The following is a 15,787-nucleotide window of genomic DNA, read 5'->3' as shown; positions in this document are numbered from 1 at the left end:
AGGAAGAGGAAGAATTCTATCTTTATGCCAAATAGCTCTGCAAGGGAGAAGGCTTAGTCATTTGAGAGCTCAGGAAAGCAAACACGGAGAAGAGAGGAACATGTGAACTGAGAGGCTAAGGGTAAATTATTATTCAAATGAGAAAGGCAGAAAAAAAAGTATTTAATGGAAAATAAGAATTTAATGAGAGAAAAATCCATAGTAAAGAACAAAATGTGGACAGAAAAGGGGAAAAATAATTTCTTCATTAAATAATTTAGATAAAAGAATCAATGTGATACTGGAAAATTATTAAAAATCTTAGGTAAACACAAGAGACAAGTAATTTAAAAAAAAATTACTGGTAATATGGTGATAACATATGGAAGGATGATTTTTAAGCAGCCTCAAAGAAATTCCAATTTATCAAAACACAGAAGGCAGAAAAAAAGACCAATGAAAAAGTCAGTTTTTTATTAAGATAAAAATCAAGTCTAGCATGTTTTGTTTCAAAGGTAGTGGTGGAAAAGGTGGACTAAACGCATTTAACTGAACTTCCAGGAAGGAACAAATTAAACTTGATTTGGCCAGGCTGGCCTGCGGAGGGGCAGATGGTGACCCTAGCGGAGGTCCTCAACACTGCCAAAGCATCATCTTGGCTCTATTACCAACTTTGGTCCCATGACATGTAGGGCCTAGAGCCCTGCAGAACAGTTTGTGTTAAGCTATAGGTAATGCTTCAGTGACCCCCTCTGGTCAGTCATAAAGCATGGCTTAATGGGTTCTAGGAGTTTCCTTATTTCAATGAGGATGAGAGGATCACAGAAAACAATGCGAGTATGTTTATGTGGAGGGGGTGGGGAAGGGAGTAAGGTAGGTGGTAAAGCTCTCCATGGAGGCTGGTTTGAGATGCCTCAGAGTCAAAGGAAGCAAGGCTGGAACACACTGATGGAGCAATAAACTTCAAGTCAAGGCTCCAGGTATTTCTCAGTCCATCACAATTTCCCCTTGGGCAGCTTGGTGTGGTTAGTCAATTTAATTCCATTCAATTTGACTTCAGTAAGTTTATATTCTAATGCAGGAAGGATATAATGTATACAACAGTAAGTGAACACAAGGTACTTTAAGGAGGGAGAGAGCCTGACATCTCTTTCTAAAGGGGATGACATCTATGCTGAGCTCCAAGAGAGGCTAAGGATTTTAAGATGTAGGTAAAGAAGCAGGTTTCGGACATGGACAAGGCAAGAAGGCATGAGATGAATTGATGAGTTAGGGGAGCAGCCAGTATGTCAGCTGGAATATGAGGAAAGGCAAACAATGTAAAATAAGTATGGAAAGGGAGGAGGAAACAGATCTACAGAGGGCCTTAAATGCCAGGTTGGGGAGTTTGCATTTTATATCAGAGGCAACAGGTAGACACTGAAGATATGTGGGATGAGGGAGAGGAAAGAACCAAGGATGATTCCAAGGTTGTGAACCTGAAAGGCTTGGAGAATGTTGGTGCCCTCCACTGAGGTAAGGAGGTTTGGAAGTGGGATAGATTTAAAGGAGAAGATAAAGAGTTTCATGGTGAGTTTGAGGTGTCAGTGGTTCAACCAGACAGATGTCCAGCCAGCAGCTTGTGATGTAGGACTGGACCTTCTGAGTGAGATGATGGTTAGAGAGACAGATTTGGAAATAATCTGAACTAAGTTATTAACTGAACCCTGTGGAAACTGATGAGACCTAATTAGGGGAGAGAAGAGACAAGTGTCCAGGAGTGAGCTATGGAGGACACCTACAATCGAGGAGATGGAAATGGATGATAATCTAGCAAAGAACATTAAGAAGAAACAAGCAGATGTGTAAGAGAAAAAGAGGAGAGAACAGGACCCCAGAATTCAAGAAAGAAGAGATTATTTGGGAGAGGATGTAGCTGACAGTTGAAAGTTGTAGATGTCAAGTGCACTGGATTTAGCAGCTGGTAACCCTGAAGAGCAAAGTTGAAGTTGCATAGTAAGAGGCAACAGGTGTAGATAACTCTTTTCTAGGAGTTTAACTATAAAAAGGAGAAGAGCTATAGCTTTTATGGGTATGGGAGAGACAGAGAGAGAAGGGGGAAGAGAAGGAAAGGAGAAGAGGATAATTAAAGTGGCAAGAGCTTGTTCTGATTTCCAAAAGAGAAGAGAGTGGAGTCCACAAAATACGTCACTGAGACTGACTTCAGTTCCTGGTGAAGTTTTAGAATTTTTTTTTAATATAAATTTATTTATTTTTAGTTTTCAATATTCACTTCCACAACTTTTTGAGTTCCAAATTTCTCACCCCTCCCCCCACCCCAAGATGGCATACATTCTGAATACCCCTTCCCCTGGTCTGCCTTCTCTTCTATCTCTCCCCCCTCCCTTCTCTTATCCCCTTCCCCTTCTATTTTCCTGTAGAGCAGGATAGACTTCTGTACCCCATTTCCTGTATTTCTTATTTCCCAGTTGCATGTGAAAACATTTTTTTTAAAACATGTGTTTTTAAAACTTTGAGTTCCAAATTTTCTCCCCTCCTTCCTCCCTCCCCACCCACCCTCATTGAAAAGGCAAGCAACTCAATATAGGTTGTACATGTGCAGTTATGCAAAACACTTCCTTAGTAGACATGTTGTGAAAAACTAACTCTATTTCCCTTAATCCTATCCTGCCCTCCCATTTATTCTATTCTTTCTTTTGACCCTGTCCCTCCTCAGAAGTATTTGCTTCTGATTACCCTCTTTCCCAATCTGCCCTCCTCTCTATCACCCCCTGCTCTCTTGTCCCCTTCTCCCCCTATTTTCCTGTAGGGTAAGACAGATTTCCATACCCAATTGAATGTGTATGTTATTCTCTCCTTAAGCCAAATCCTATGAGAATAAGATTCCCTCATTCCCTCTCACCTTCCCCTGTTTCCCCTCCACTGTGAGAGACTTTTCTTTTGTTTTTTTTGTGTGAGATAATTTACCCCATTCTACCTCTCCCTTTCTTCTCCGAGTATCATCCTCTCTCATCCCTTAATTTTATTCTCCAGATATGACCCCTTAATCTTCAACTCACCCTGTGCCCTCTATCTATCTATATATACATACATATAATTTTTTTCCTTCAACTACCCTAATACTGACAAAGGTCTCATGAGTTACAAATATCATCTTTCCATGCAGGAATGTAAACAGTTCAATCTTAATAAGTCTCTTATGATTTCTCTTTCCTGTTTACCTCTTCATGTTCCACTGGAGTCCTGTATTTGAAAGTCAAATTTTCTGTTTAGCTCTGGTCTTTTCATCAGGAATGCTTGAAAGTCCTCTATTTCACTGAATGACCATTTTTTCCCCTGAAGGATTATACTCAGTTTTGCTGGGTAGGTGATTCTTGGTTGTAATCCTATCTCCTTTGCCCTCCAGAATATTATATTCCATGCCCTGCGGTCCTTTAATGTAGAAGCTGCTAAATCTTGTGTTATCCTGATTGTGTTTCCACAGTACTTGAATTGTTTCCTTCTGGCAGCTTGTAATATTTTCTCCTTGACCTGGGAACTCTGGAATTTGGCTACAATATTCCTAGGAGTTTTCCTTTGGGGATCTCTTTCAGGAGGAGATCTGTGGATTCTTTCAATTTCTATTTTGCCCTCTGGTTCTAAAATATCAGGGCAGTTTTCCTTGATAATTTCTTGAAAGATGATGTCTAGGCTCTTTTTTTGATCATGGCTTTCAGATAGTCCAATAATTTTTAAATTCTCTCTCCTGGATCTATTTTCCAGGTCAGTTGTTTTTCCAATGAGATATTTCACATTGTTTTCTAATTTTTCATTCTTTTGGATTTGTTTTACAGTGTCTTGATTTCTCATAAAGTCACTGTCTTCCAATTGCTCTATTCTAATTTTTAAGGAAGTATTTTCTTCAGTAATCTTTTGGACTTCCTTTTCCATTTGGCCAATTTTTCTTTTTAGGGCATTTTTCTCCTCATTGGCTTTTTGGACCTCTTTTGCCATTTGGGTTAGGCTGTTTTTTAAGTGTTATTTTCTTCAGTATTTTTTTGGGTCTCCTTTAGCAAGCTGTTGACTTGTTTTTCATGATTTTCTTGCATCACTCTCATTTCTCTTCCCAGTTTTTCCTCTACTTCCCTTACTTGCTTCTCAAAATCCCTTTTGAGCTCTTCCAAGGCCTGGGACTGATTCATATTTTTCTTGGAGGCTTTGGATGTAGGAGCTTTGATTTTGTTGTCTTCTTCTGGTTGTATATTTTGATCTTCTTTGTCACCAAAGTAAGATAATATAGTCTGACTCTTTTTGCACTGCTTGCTCATGATCCCAGCCAATTACTTGAGTTTTAAACTCCTTGTTAAGGTAAGAGTCTGCTTCCAATGTGGAGAGTGTATTGTCCCAAGCTTCAGGGGTTTGTGTAGCTGTTTTCAGAGATACTTGTAGGGACCTGTAAATTTTCAGTTCTTCCAAGGTGGTATGATAAGGGGTGAGGTATTTACTCCTTTCCTGGCCTGTGACCACAAGTATTCCTTTCTGTCCCATAACTGTGAGGAGGGGTTCCTCTTCACAGCCACTACAAGCTCCACCAAGCCAGCGTTCCTCCTCACCCCAGCACTGCCGCCCAGAACTGTGACCCAGATCCACACACGGGCAAAGCAAGAGATTCCTGCCTCAGCACTGGCAAAGAGATCCCTGCAGTCCCTCTCTGATCAGCCACTGGATTCCCCCTCAGGCTGTGGGCAGGAAGCTCGGGAAGCAGCTGGCCCCTCCCAGGGCCAGGCTCTTGGGGAATGGAGCTGAGACCCCGCCTTCCTCTCTGACCACCGACAGAAATAGACTTTTCCCACTGACCTTCTAAGCTGTCTTTGGCATTTGTGGATTGAGGAGTCTGCAAACCTCCACAGCTGCCTGCGATTCAGTCCTCTGAGGCCTGCTCCAGGTTTGCTGTGGCCTGCGTGCCCATGCTGTGCTGCGCTCCCAGCCCAGCGCGTATACACCTTTCTGATCAATCATCCAGGTTGTCTTGGACTGGAAATTTGTTTCACTCTGTCTTTTTGTGGGTTGTGCTGCTTCAGAATTTGTTTAGAGCCATTTTTTATGAGTATTTGGAGGGGTTTGGGGGAGAGCTCAAGCAAGTCACTGCTTTCACTCTGCCATCTTGGCTCCGCCGAAGTTTTAGAATTATTAAATAAATTGTAAGTGAACATGTTGAAAAGGAGAGTTGTGATCACAAAGAGTCAGTTTAGCTTCTTTGAGAGAAGGTCATTCAGACTAACTTTATTTCCCTTTTTGGCAGGGTTATATGATCAGCAGATCAGGATAATGGCTGAAGCTATAGTTTACCTAAATTATAGGAAAGCTTTTGACAAAATCTCTTGTTATTTTCATAGAAAAGAAATGTAGGCTAGATGATAAGTACATTTTGGTAGATTTGAAACCAAATGAATGGCTGAATTTGAAAAGTAACCATTAATGTGTTCAGTCATCTCGGAAGTGGCTTTCTTTCCAGTGAAGAGCTTCAGAAATCTGTGTGCCTGGCACCAGGCTGTGTAGCATTTTTATTAACGACTTGAATAAAGGCATAGATGGTGACATCCTCATCAAATTTGCAGACAGCGTACTCAATGACAGCATAGTGTTCCAAAAAAGATCTCATAGCCTCCAGTACAGAGCTGAATTTATTAAGATGACATTGAAAGAACAAAAATATAAAGTCTCATACTTGGGTTAAAAAAATCAACATCACAAGTACAAAATAGAAGAGGACTGACTAGAAATAAATTGGTTTTAGTTGTCTTCAAGAACAATATGAGCCGACTGCGTGATATGGCAGCCCCCCAAAATAATGAGATCTTAGGATGTAGAGTGAGGGAGGCACAGTGTCAAGGACTAGGGAGATGACGATCCAATCTGCCCTGGTCAGACCACATCTGTAGTGTTCCATTCTAGGCAATACAGTTTTTAGGAAGGGCATTGATAAGCTGGATAGCATTAAGAGAAGGGCAACCAGGAGAACAGAAAACCTAGGGGAACATGAGAGCAGTTTTCAAGTAGTTGAAGGACTGATATAGACAAGAGGGATTTGATTTGTTTTGTTTGGTCCTAGAGCACAGAACAAGGAGCAAAGAATGGAAGGTTTAAAGAAGCAGCTTCAGGTGTTATTTAAGGAAAAACCTTCCTAACAATTCCTAGTGCACATGCTGCATTCAGAGTTAGTGGGATCTGAAAGAAAAGCCTGGATGACTACCTGTTTGGAATTTACAGAAAGAATTCTTATTTAAGTATGTGTTGGGCTAAATGGCCTCTGACGTCCCATCTAACTTTGAGATCCAGTGATACATACTTGGAGAATGACGATAATGGATATGGAAAGAAGAAAAACAAATGGTACACCCATCGGCAAGATCTGATTTGAATTCTCCTCTCAAAAGGTAATGCTATTTGTCTCGTTAGCATAAAAACTATCAATACAAATGACTCTCTTTATTAAAAATCTAAATCAGAGTGTAAGTAATATTTCAAGTTGCTGGAATGTGCCAAAGAAAGCTTCTATCTTACAGCTAAAAATCCTCAGTTTTTACTTCAAAACATATTCACATTTTGTTTTTCAAAAGAAGGCTAACCTATGACACATGCTGGAGTGGACATTTTTGCTTCCCTGTACTTGCTCTTCTCTTTTCTAGCATATGTTTTCCCTTCAGATCTTATTTCTATGTCTGAGAACGTGGGCCTCCTTTATTGCTCTTAGTAACATTTTCAGTGATCCTGGCACGATAGAAAAATTATTTGGAAATTATTATTGAGTCATTTTCAACTTTATCTGCCTTGAAATCTTATTCCCTCCATAAAGCTTTTTCATATTTATATAATTACACTTTTAAATGGATTAATGCAGAGAGATTGCATGGGAAATCTTTTACTCTGTTTACTGGAAAGAAAAAAATAATAACAATTGTGAAAACATGCCTGAGGAACAAAACAGTATCTCTGGCACACAGCACTGCAATATAACTTCGTTTGCTTTTAGGGCATTTTTTAAAAAGACCTTTTATTTTGACTGCTACAAATCACATTAAAAAATGTATACTGTCTGCTTCCCTCCCCACTTTCTGCTGCCTCTTCCCCCCAACAATTTCACCTGAAAATAATGATGTAATTTCCCATGTGTTAGAATTATTTTCTCAGTTCCTTAAGATAACTGTAACTCTTCCATGACTTAAAAGGATCAGAACTAAGGAGAACATATTTCTTCTCTGGCATTTAGTGGGTAGGTACCCTCCCCAAATCAGTCTTTCCAAAGCAATATTTGAATTGTACATAGCCCAACGCATACAGACACTAAGAGTTTATGCCTGGTTAAAAACAAAGCAGGTGAAATGCCCAATACTAATAGTAGCTTCCTAACCTATCAATCTGCAATTCTTGGGAAAAGCTGCAGAGAACTGCAGCTTTTCTCTTTAAATTTTCACCAGCATGGGCTGATTTAAAAAAAAAAACACCAAAGAGTGACTTTCAGAAAATATCATGAGACCATAAGAATTAGAACTGCAAAGGATCTTAGAAATTGTTGAATTCAGTGCTCATTTATAGATGAAGAAACAGGCTCAGATTTGCCCAGTTTGTATAGTGAGTTTCAGAAATGATAATAAAATCCAAACTTCTTGACTCCAAAAGCAAGAGCAGGGCTCTTTCTAGTTTACTACACTACCTTGTCATTGTCTGTCTCTGTAAAATTAAACATAACCTATGAATTAAGGCCAGGTTATTCCAGTTTCCAAAATGTTTATGTTGTTCAGCTGCATGCATTTCCACCATGCCAGACGCCACATTAGTGAGGTTTTTTTTTTTACTGGCACACATGTACATGGAGCAGAGCCAACAGAGGAAATTGAATGACAGTACTCTTTATCAAATGGTAGCACATCTCTCTGTAGCACCAGACATGGAAGCAGTAAAACCTGGAGATTGCCTTTTGGAGATGAGAGCTAGACTTCTGCCCAGCCCTTCACTGAGGAGCCCTGGAGAGTGGGATCACAGCATGTCCAAAGGGATTCAGTAGCAGCACCAGGCAAAGGGAAATTCAGTCTTTGTGAAGAAGCAATTAATGGTCTGTGCACTGATTTGAGGCTTGGGGAGGAACTCTACATTTTGGGAGTAAAGCTCTCATCAGTTAACATCTTGAACAGTCCGAAAAAAATTCTGGGTTTGTTTCCTGCCCCAGGTGTGTCATTAACCTTAGGGGCATTTCTGTGCCATAAAACCTCCCTATCTAGGGCACACCAACTGTTGCCATGCCAATGTGGTCAGTGCCAGCCCATTGTCAAGGAGCTAACCTAAGGGGAACAAAAGGAGGCCTGTTTTTTGAGGGTTTTACAAATGCTTTTATTTAAACTTGAAACAAACCACCTTGAGTCTGACTGCTGCAGGCCAAGCTGGCCTTATTCTCAGCAGTCCAGTTCCCACCTGGCCAGTTTCCTACCTGGTTTTCAGATGCTGCCTGCTCTCCATAACTTTACTTTTTCCTCTTTCACAATACTCTAGCCCTGGGAAGGAATGTCACCCACCTTCCGGAGAGCTGCCAAAAGGCTCTGACACAGAGCAAGTTCAGATGGGGCTGTGTGACTGCGGCAGTGCTCCTTTTCAACATTCTCTAAGCTCTGAAGGGGTTTTCAACACTGACCTGGAAGCTGACTACCCATAATACCCCTAAGGGCTGACCTTGGGGGAAGAGGCTTACAAGTAGGGCGACATGGAAATGAAAGAAGCCAACTGAGCTAGACAAGCAAGAAAGAGGCAGAGGTCATGACAAACAAGATGTGAGGCAGGCGGAGGAAAACAGCTGTGCTTGTGGGAGGAGCAGTACAGAAGAAGGCAGCACAAGCTTCAGTCCAGTGAACACCAATGGCTCTGATGGAGCTGGTGGTGGATGGAGAGGAGGAGACACAGCTCATGCATTTCTTCCCTCGCATCCAGACTCCTCCTGAGAGGAAGCCCAGGGTCCCTAAGGGCTCTCTGCTCACTTCAACTTTTTTTGTTTCCCTCTCTTTGTAAATGCATACTTTGGTTTCCAAGCTTTTTAACAGCAATATAAAATATCAGCCAACATACCTGAACATTTCTAATTTACTTATTGACCTTGTGTGTGGAGTAAGGGGGGATAAAGTATTTCCCTGTTCTTAGACAAGAGATTATCTGGTCAGCAGAATTAGGTCTTGGAGCTAATATGAGACAATTGGGGAGAAAGGGGAGATGGTGAGAGGGGTTGGTGGCAGAGACTGGTATTATACTTTGCTTGCCTAGCAAGAAACTGAGATCAATATATTCCTGGTTTAAAATTGGGAGCTGGTAATTACCCTCAGGCTGTGAGAAAAGCATGAGTATTTCATTCCCTTCTTTTGCTAGAGGCAATGATGATATTTTGTGAGGTCCTGAATTTGAAAAGAAATCAAGGCACATGTCCACAAAGAAAGAGAAGACAGAGTTGCTTACAAAGGGAAAGCAATGACCCTGCAGAGGACTGGACTGTTAGGGCCTACAGGAAGGCAAAGGGAAGTGAGTAATCCTAGCATGCTCAGGAGGGCCTCTGGCTCATGGGATGATAGAGAGCTCAGTCTGCATTACTCTTCAGCATCCTCTGTGGCTTAAAGACTATTGTTCGTTCTCTCTCCTCTCTTCCTCTCTCTCTCTCTCTCCTCTCTCTCTCTCTCTCTCTCTCTCTCTCTCTCTCTCTCTCTCTCTCTCTCTCTCTCTCTCTCTCTCTCTCTCTCTCCCTCTCTCCCCTCTCCCCCTCTTTTTTGGCTAGGCAATGGGTTAAGTAACTTGTCAAGTGTTTGAGGCCACATTTGAACTCAGGTCCTCCTGACTCCAGGGCCGGTGCTCTATCCATTGCACCACCTAGCTGTTCCCAAGACTACTGTTTTCATAAGGTAGATCAAAATAGCACCTCTTATTTTTTGAAATTTGGGCAGCTAGATGGGGCAGTGGATAGAATGTCCAGCCTGGAGTCAGGAAGATTCATCTTCCTGAGTTCAAATCTGGCCTCACATATTTACTAGCTGTGTGATCCTAGGCAAGTCACTTAACCTGTTTGCCTCAGTTTCTTTATCTGCAAAATGAGCAGGAGAAGGAAATGGCAAACCACTTCAGTATCTTTACCAAGAAAACCTCAAATGGAGTCATGAAGAGTTGGATATGACTGAAAAGGAACTGAACAACAGATTTTTTTCTGAAATTTATGATTATGGGCTTTCCTGTTGCTTCTACTAAGCTATACTCATGAAGCTAGACATTGTTCCTCTTTTCTGTCCCCTCCCCCAATGTTCCCTCCACCCTCTGGAATCTCCCTCACTGGCTCTCACAGAAATTCCCAAGTACCTTCAAAATCTCCATCTCTTGCCTTTGCTGCAAGTTCAGAAGAAGATATTGTTTCCTGGCAAAGGGCACAGTCTTCCAGAGCTGCACTTCTTAAATTCTGATTTACTGAAAAATAAAGGACAGTACTTTGAAAACGGTGATAGGTGTCTGTAAGAAATTCATCCTCTGCAGTAAACAAATGGAAAGTAACAGCAGTGAGTGTGGAGTCAGGAGTTAAAAACTCTTTGTGAACTCCAGGGATGGATGCCCCAAATGTTATAGCCCCCTCTAGAGGTTTCAAGAGAACCAGAGTGAAAGGAAGGCTTTGGGTGTCTTCCGAAATAAAATGCTGTCTCAGGACAGCCATGGTAAGGTAGCAGAAAGGCCGCTGGACTTACAGAGTATCTGGGTTGGAATCTGGTCCTCGCATCTTCTTATCTGCTTCTCATTGAACCTGGAAAGTCTGTGATATATAAATACGATCTTCTCCCTGAACACTAATGATCTTAGGGTTAGGAAAATCTGGGCTCATGGCCAAGGTCCGATGTTTACTAGCTTTATGCTACTAAGGCAAATCACTTAACTTCTCTGAGACTTGGTTTCTTCATCTGCAAAATAAGTGTAATTATATTTGTATTCTCTTTGTAAACACTTTGTAAATCTAAAAATGCTATGTGAATCAAAGTTACCACTAGCATTACGATCTATTATATGTCTATGTATTATCTGTATGCGTATAGTGTTTTGAGAAACTAGCATGAGGTAGTCCTAGGTGGCTGTATGTTTTCATATGACCACAAAGCTTGGGGATGCATTTCTGTCTCATAGTCAAATAAGGATTCAAACAATATGACTGAGAACGATTTGAAGACATAGATATGCTGATTAAAAGAGTTTGCACCTCCAGAAATATGAATGAATGAATGAATGAAAAAGCATTTACTAAGTGCTTTTCTGCACTGACTTTTTTTTTATTCTGCACTGTACTTAGTGCTAGGAATACAAATTTTAAAAGACAGTCCTTGTTCTCAGAGCTGCCATTCTAATGGATGAAACATTTTTTATTATATATAAGAGCATTGCAATCTAAAGACTTATTTTAATAAGGGCCATAAAATACGGATTTTCTGTATGACTCAAATTCCTGTCACAGATACTCCAGAGCTATGAAGGAAATAAACATTTCATTCACAATACTTACCTTTCTTTAACTTTTCCCCATCTTCTGTGTCTGGCTTAGTTGCCATAACTTCAAATAAGGTCTTAAGAATACTTCGTAAATCACTTGCGTAATTTGTTTGCAGTTGATCAGCGACACCTTGGAGAGATGGGGAGAAACCGAACACTAGTTACTTATTCACATCAAATCAATGATGGAGAATAAAGCATTCTCATGAGGTTTCAAAAATTACATTTTTGCATTCATAACCACAAGGATAACACGCCTTTAGAACAGTCATGGTGACAAGAGTCTCCACTATTCCCACTGAGGGGAATGATCCGTCTGGGTGGAGAGAAAGGAAAGGTTATTGTTTTGTTTTTACCCCATGGATCCATTAAGAAAAATCATGGCATCTAATTAAGCAAAATGTTAAGACATTATCCAGATCCTCATCAGTAAATACTAACATACCCCACTTTGGGGTTAAAAGGAATGGCCTTCCTTCTTTCCATCATTCCATAAGTAGGGGATATGCACCATGGTATAAACCTAGAATCTGGATTCAGAAAACCCAGATTTAATTCCCAGCTCTATTTTGTGTTACATAGCATCTCTGTAAAATGAGGGGGTCTGGCCAGATGCCCTTCCACATATATATTCCAAATATATATATATATATATATTCCAAATATATATATATACATATACACACACACACATATATGTATAGATTATATTTGCATCTGATACAGGGCTGTGCAGAAATCAGAGGCTTTTAGCTATCTGTCCTGACCTATCCAGCAGTTTCCCCTGCTTGTTTTGATAACTACATCTTGATCCTAAGTCAACTGCTGTTTACTACCCATCAAATGAACCACTGATCAGATGATTCAATCATTTACTCATGCTTCTGCCCATCCATGAAATATGAATGGAATACCGGTGATGAGTCAAGCACTATGCTAGACGATAACATATCCAAAGGCAAGCAATCTAATGGAAGAGATGTAAGAACTATGCAACAAAGCTGAAGGAAATAGAGAAAATAAGAGAGATACAAAGTCTGATGAAAGTTCAGAGGAAGGAGAGATTGTTTCTAGCAAAGAAGATGAGGCAATCTAACCTAGGCCTTAGAGGATGGGTAGAAAGGTAGGGTTTGGATAATCTGAAATGAGAGGAAAGGACATTTTAAGAAGTGTATAAGCAACAGGCCTCCCTACTAAGTGACACAAAATACCAATTAATTATCATGATATACATAGTAACATAAGCATGTTTCATGATAATGCCTCAGTTTTTCCATTTGTAAGATAAGGGGGCTCAAAGTTACTGGGGTTGCAATTTATTTAACTTTTGTGGGTCTTGGTTCCCTCCCTTATAAAATAAAGAGGGGGTTGGATTAGGTGGCCTCTCGGGCTGCGTCAGCTCTTAAATTCATGATCCTATTTCCACCACTGCCATGCAAGCTCTTGCCTTCTATCTCATACTACATTATTATATTAGCCTCCTTATTGTTCCCCCGACTTTAGTAGCTACACTCACCAATTTAACTTACACTGATGAAAACTGAATCTTTCTAAAACACCACTCACGTAAGTTCACTCCCTAGAATGAATTTCTATCACTAGTTGACATTACTTATAGCATCTAAACCTAGGCTGCCATTCAAAGCTCTTCACTACTCACTACATTACCTAATCAACACTATTAGCTACAATTCCCCCCAAAGGACTTCTCACTCTAATTAAGCCAGTTTCACCATTCTTTCAGGTTCTGAAGTTTGCAACCTTACAATTATCCTCAATCAATCATTCTCACTTTATAGTCCCAGTCAGTTGCGAATTCTTGTTATTTCTATCTCTGTGACATTTCTTGCATCTGTTCCCTCTTCGCTCCTCACACAGCCCCTCTACCCATAGTCACCACCTTTGGCCTGGACTACTGCAATGATGCCTAATTGGTCTCCTCAGCTCTCTTGTTTCTCCAATTCACACAGCTGTCAAAGTAATTTTCCTTAAATGCAGTCTGACAATGTCATTTCCCTATTCAGTAAACTCCAATTACTCACCATTGTCTCCATGATAAAATATAGACTCCTCTGTCTGGCCTTTCAAGCCCTTCACCATCTGGTCCTGATCTCCCATTTATAGTCTCATTATAGATTTATTCTGCTTCCTGTACAGCCAAACTGGGCTAATTACTGTTGTTCCTCACCCTTGGCCCTCAATCTCCCACCTCCATACCTTTGCAATATGAAAATGCCTGGTATGTGCTCTCTTCCCTTCTGCCTTATAGAATAGCTGACTTCCCTTAAGAATCATCTCAAACCCCACGACTTTCTACATGATGCTTTTCCTGATCCATGACCCCCAGCTTCTAGCTACTTTGTATTCACTGGGTCCATATATTTTATATCTATCTATCTATCTATCTATCTATCTATCTATCTATCTATCTATCTATCCATCCATCCATCTATCTATGTTGTCTCCTCTGACAGAATGTAAGCTCCTTGAGGGCAAAGACGGGTCCATTTTTATCTCTGTATTCCCAGTACTTCGTGCTGTGCCTGGCACATAGTAGGTGGTTAATACGTGCTTGTTGACTGAATGAGGCTCAGTTTTCCCTCTGTAAAATGGGGATAATCACACTTTCATTCCATGTATCCAAGGAGCTATTGCGAAGAAAAACACTTTGTAAATCCTGGAGTGCCATATGAATGTGAGTTATCATTATTATTATTACCTCCTGAGTCAGTCTGTTCAATTTCTGAATATCTAAAATCATTAGGAAATTTTTCCTTATATTGAGCTGACATATCTATCTCCCTATTGCTTCTGCCTAAGGAGGCAGATTTCAACATTACATATTGTTGGCTGCTGTTATTATATTCACTTTCAAGCATCACATAAATGACAATTTAAAAATCACCTCCATCTATCTATATTAGGAAGAAGAGGCTAAGCTATGCTTAAATCCTTATAATCTATCAATTTATATCCACTTACTATCTAGAGTTCCTTCTAGGCCTTGTTTTTTAAAAAAATGTACCACAAAAACCTTCCAGAGTATTAAGCAGATGATTTTTATGTAGAAGTATTTGTTAGCTCTGTAGGAGGGGCTACCTTCTCTCTATGAGATTTTCAAGCACTCCAAGGCTTATCAAAACATGAGAAATAGTTATCCTGAGATTATCCAAAGGAGTTTTTTAAAATGCAGAGATCATACCTGATATGCAGACAAAAAGTCGGTGGATGAGGTCACTGCTGCTGTGAAACCTGGATCTGATCTTTTCCCTCGTAGCCCTTTTCGCAGCCTGTAAGGCCAGCTGGATCTCCTCCTGGTCAGGGCCTTCCGATGAACAGGGGCCTGTCTTGATGTTGCTGTTCAAAAAACACGTATGGGGAAGGGTGGTTAACAGACACTCACTTCTCTTTTCAGATAATAACAAAGCCCATCACTGCCAAATGGTATAAACAAGCACTAGTCTGTCTTGTCCAGTATTTTCATACAATGAGAGTGTAACACTTCGATGGATCTGTGATCTCCTTAGCATTGGTAATCCTTTTCCTGGTACAGATTGCAATCCACCAATTCCATTTCATCCTGAGTAATTCCTACCTATGTCTTTTTCAGTCCTGCCTAAAGGATCCACCCAATGAGTTGTAGATTTTCCTCAGAGGTTTTTTAAAAAATATTTCATGGATACTAGTGCAACACTCAGTTTATCTGTTTGTACTTCTGCTACAAGATCAGTCCATATGACTTCTTTTCCAATTGAATGTCCAATGAAGTCTTTAATACATTGTATGTTTTTTTAAAAGGGATAAAAGACATACGATAAGTGATTTAAATTAAGAAAAAAGATTTATCATGAGAAGATGGCTTTCTAAGATACTATATTGATTATGTTGGTTTTTTTTTTTTCTTTTTCAGTGAGGCACTCAGAGTTAAGTGACTTGCCCAGGGTTACACAACTAGTAAGTGTCAAATGTTTGAAGCTGGGATTATGGTTTCTTTCATAGCATCCTTTTTTTTTTTTAAACTATTCATGGTGAAAGTTAATACCGGGTGCAACATTTGTAATGATTAGCATTTTCAAAGCAATTCCCCAACATTTGTCAGCACATATCTTTGAAACTGTTTGAATATTTCTGTTCCCCAAGTGAGAAAACTAAAGGAAGAAGACAAGTATTTGTCCAAGGCCTCATTCTCCCTGTGTCAGTAAGCTGGAGCAAGGGTAGAACTTTGAAGTTTTGACCATACGGTCATTTGAAATCAAATGATAATTGTAGACTGACACAATGT

At 40.1% G+C, this 15,787-nt stretch overlaps 1 protein-coding gene across 1 annotated transcript in view; it reads right to left on the bottom strand.

Annotated features, from left to right (window-relative positions):
* Nucleotides 1–15,787, bottom strand: part of ZFYVE28 (zinc finger FYVE-type containing 28) — a 214,067-nt gene that overhangs the window by 14,944 nt on the left and 183,336 nt on the right. Inside the window, exons 9-11 of the mRNA XM_020992212.2 lie at nucleotides 14,708–14,862; nucleotides 11,519–11,635; nucleotides 10,339–10,443 (exon numbers count right to left, since the gene is read on the bottom strand). Coding sequence (XP_020847871.1) covers nucleotides 10,339–10,443; nucleotides 11,519–11,635; nucleotides 14,708–14,862 — 377 coding nt within the window. The remainder of the gene's footprint in view (nucleotides 1–10,338; nucleotides 10,444–11,518; nucleotides 11,636–14,707; nucleotides 14,863–15,787) is intronic.

The sequence above is a fragment of the Phascolarctos cinereus genome, unplaced genomic scaffold (assembly GCF_003287225.1).
Source record: "Phascolarctos cinereus isolate Bilbo 61053 unplaced genomic scaffold, phaCin_HiC Scaffold_9;HRSCAF=440, whole genome shotgun sequence".
Taxonomy (NCBI): domain Eukaryota; kingdom Metazoa; phylum Chordata; class Mammalia; order Diprotodontia; family Phascolarctidae; genus Phascolarctos; species Phascolarctos cinereus.
Note: the sequence above shows the minus strand (reverse complement) of the source record. Positions and strands in the feature narration are given on the sequence as shown.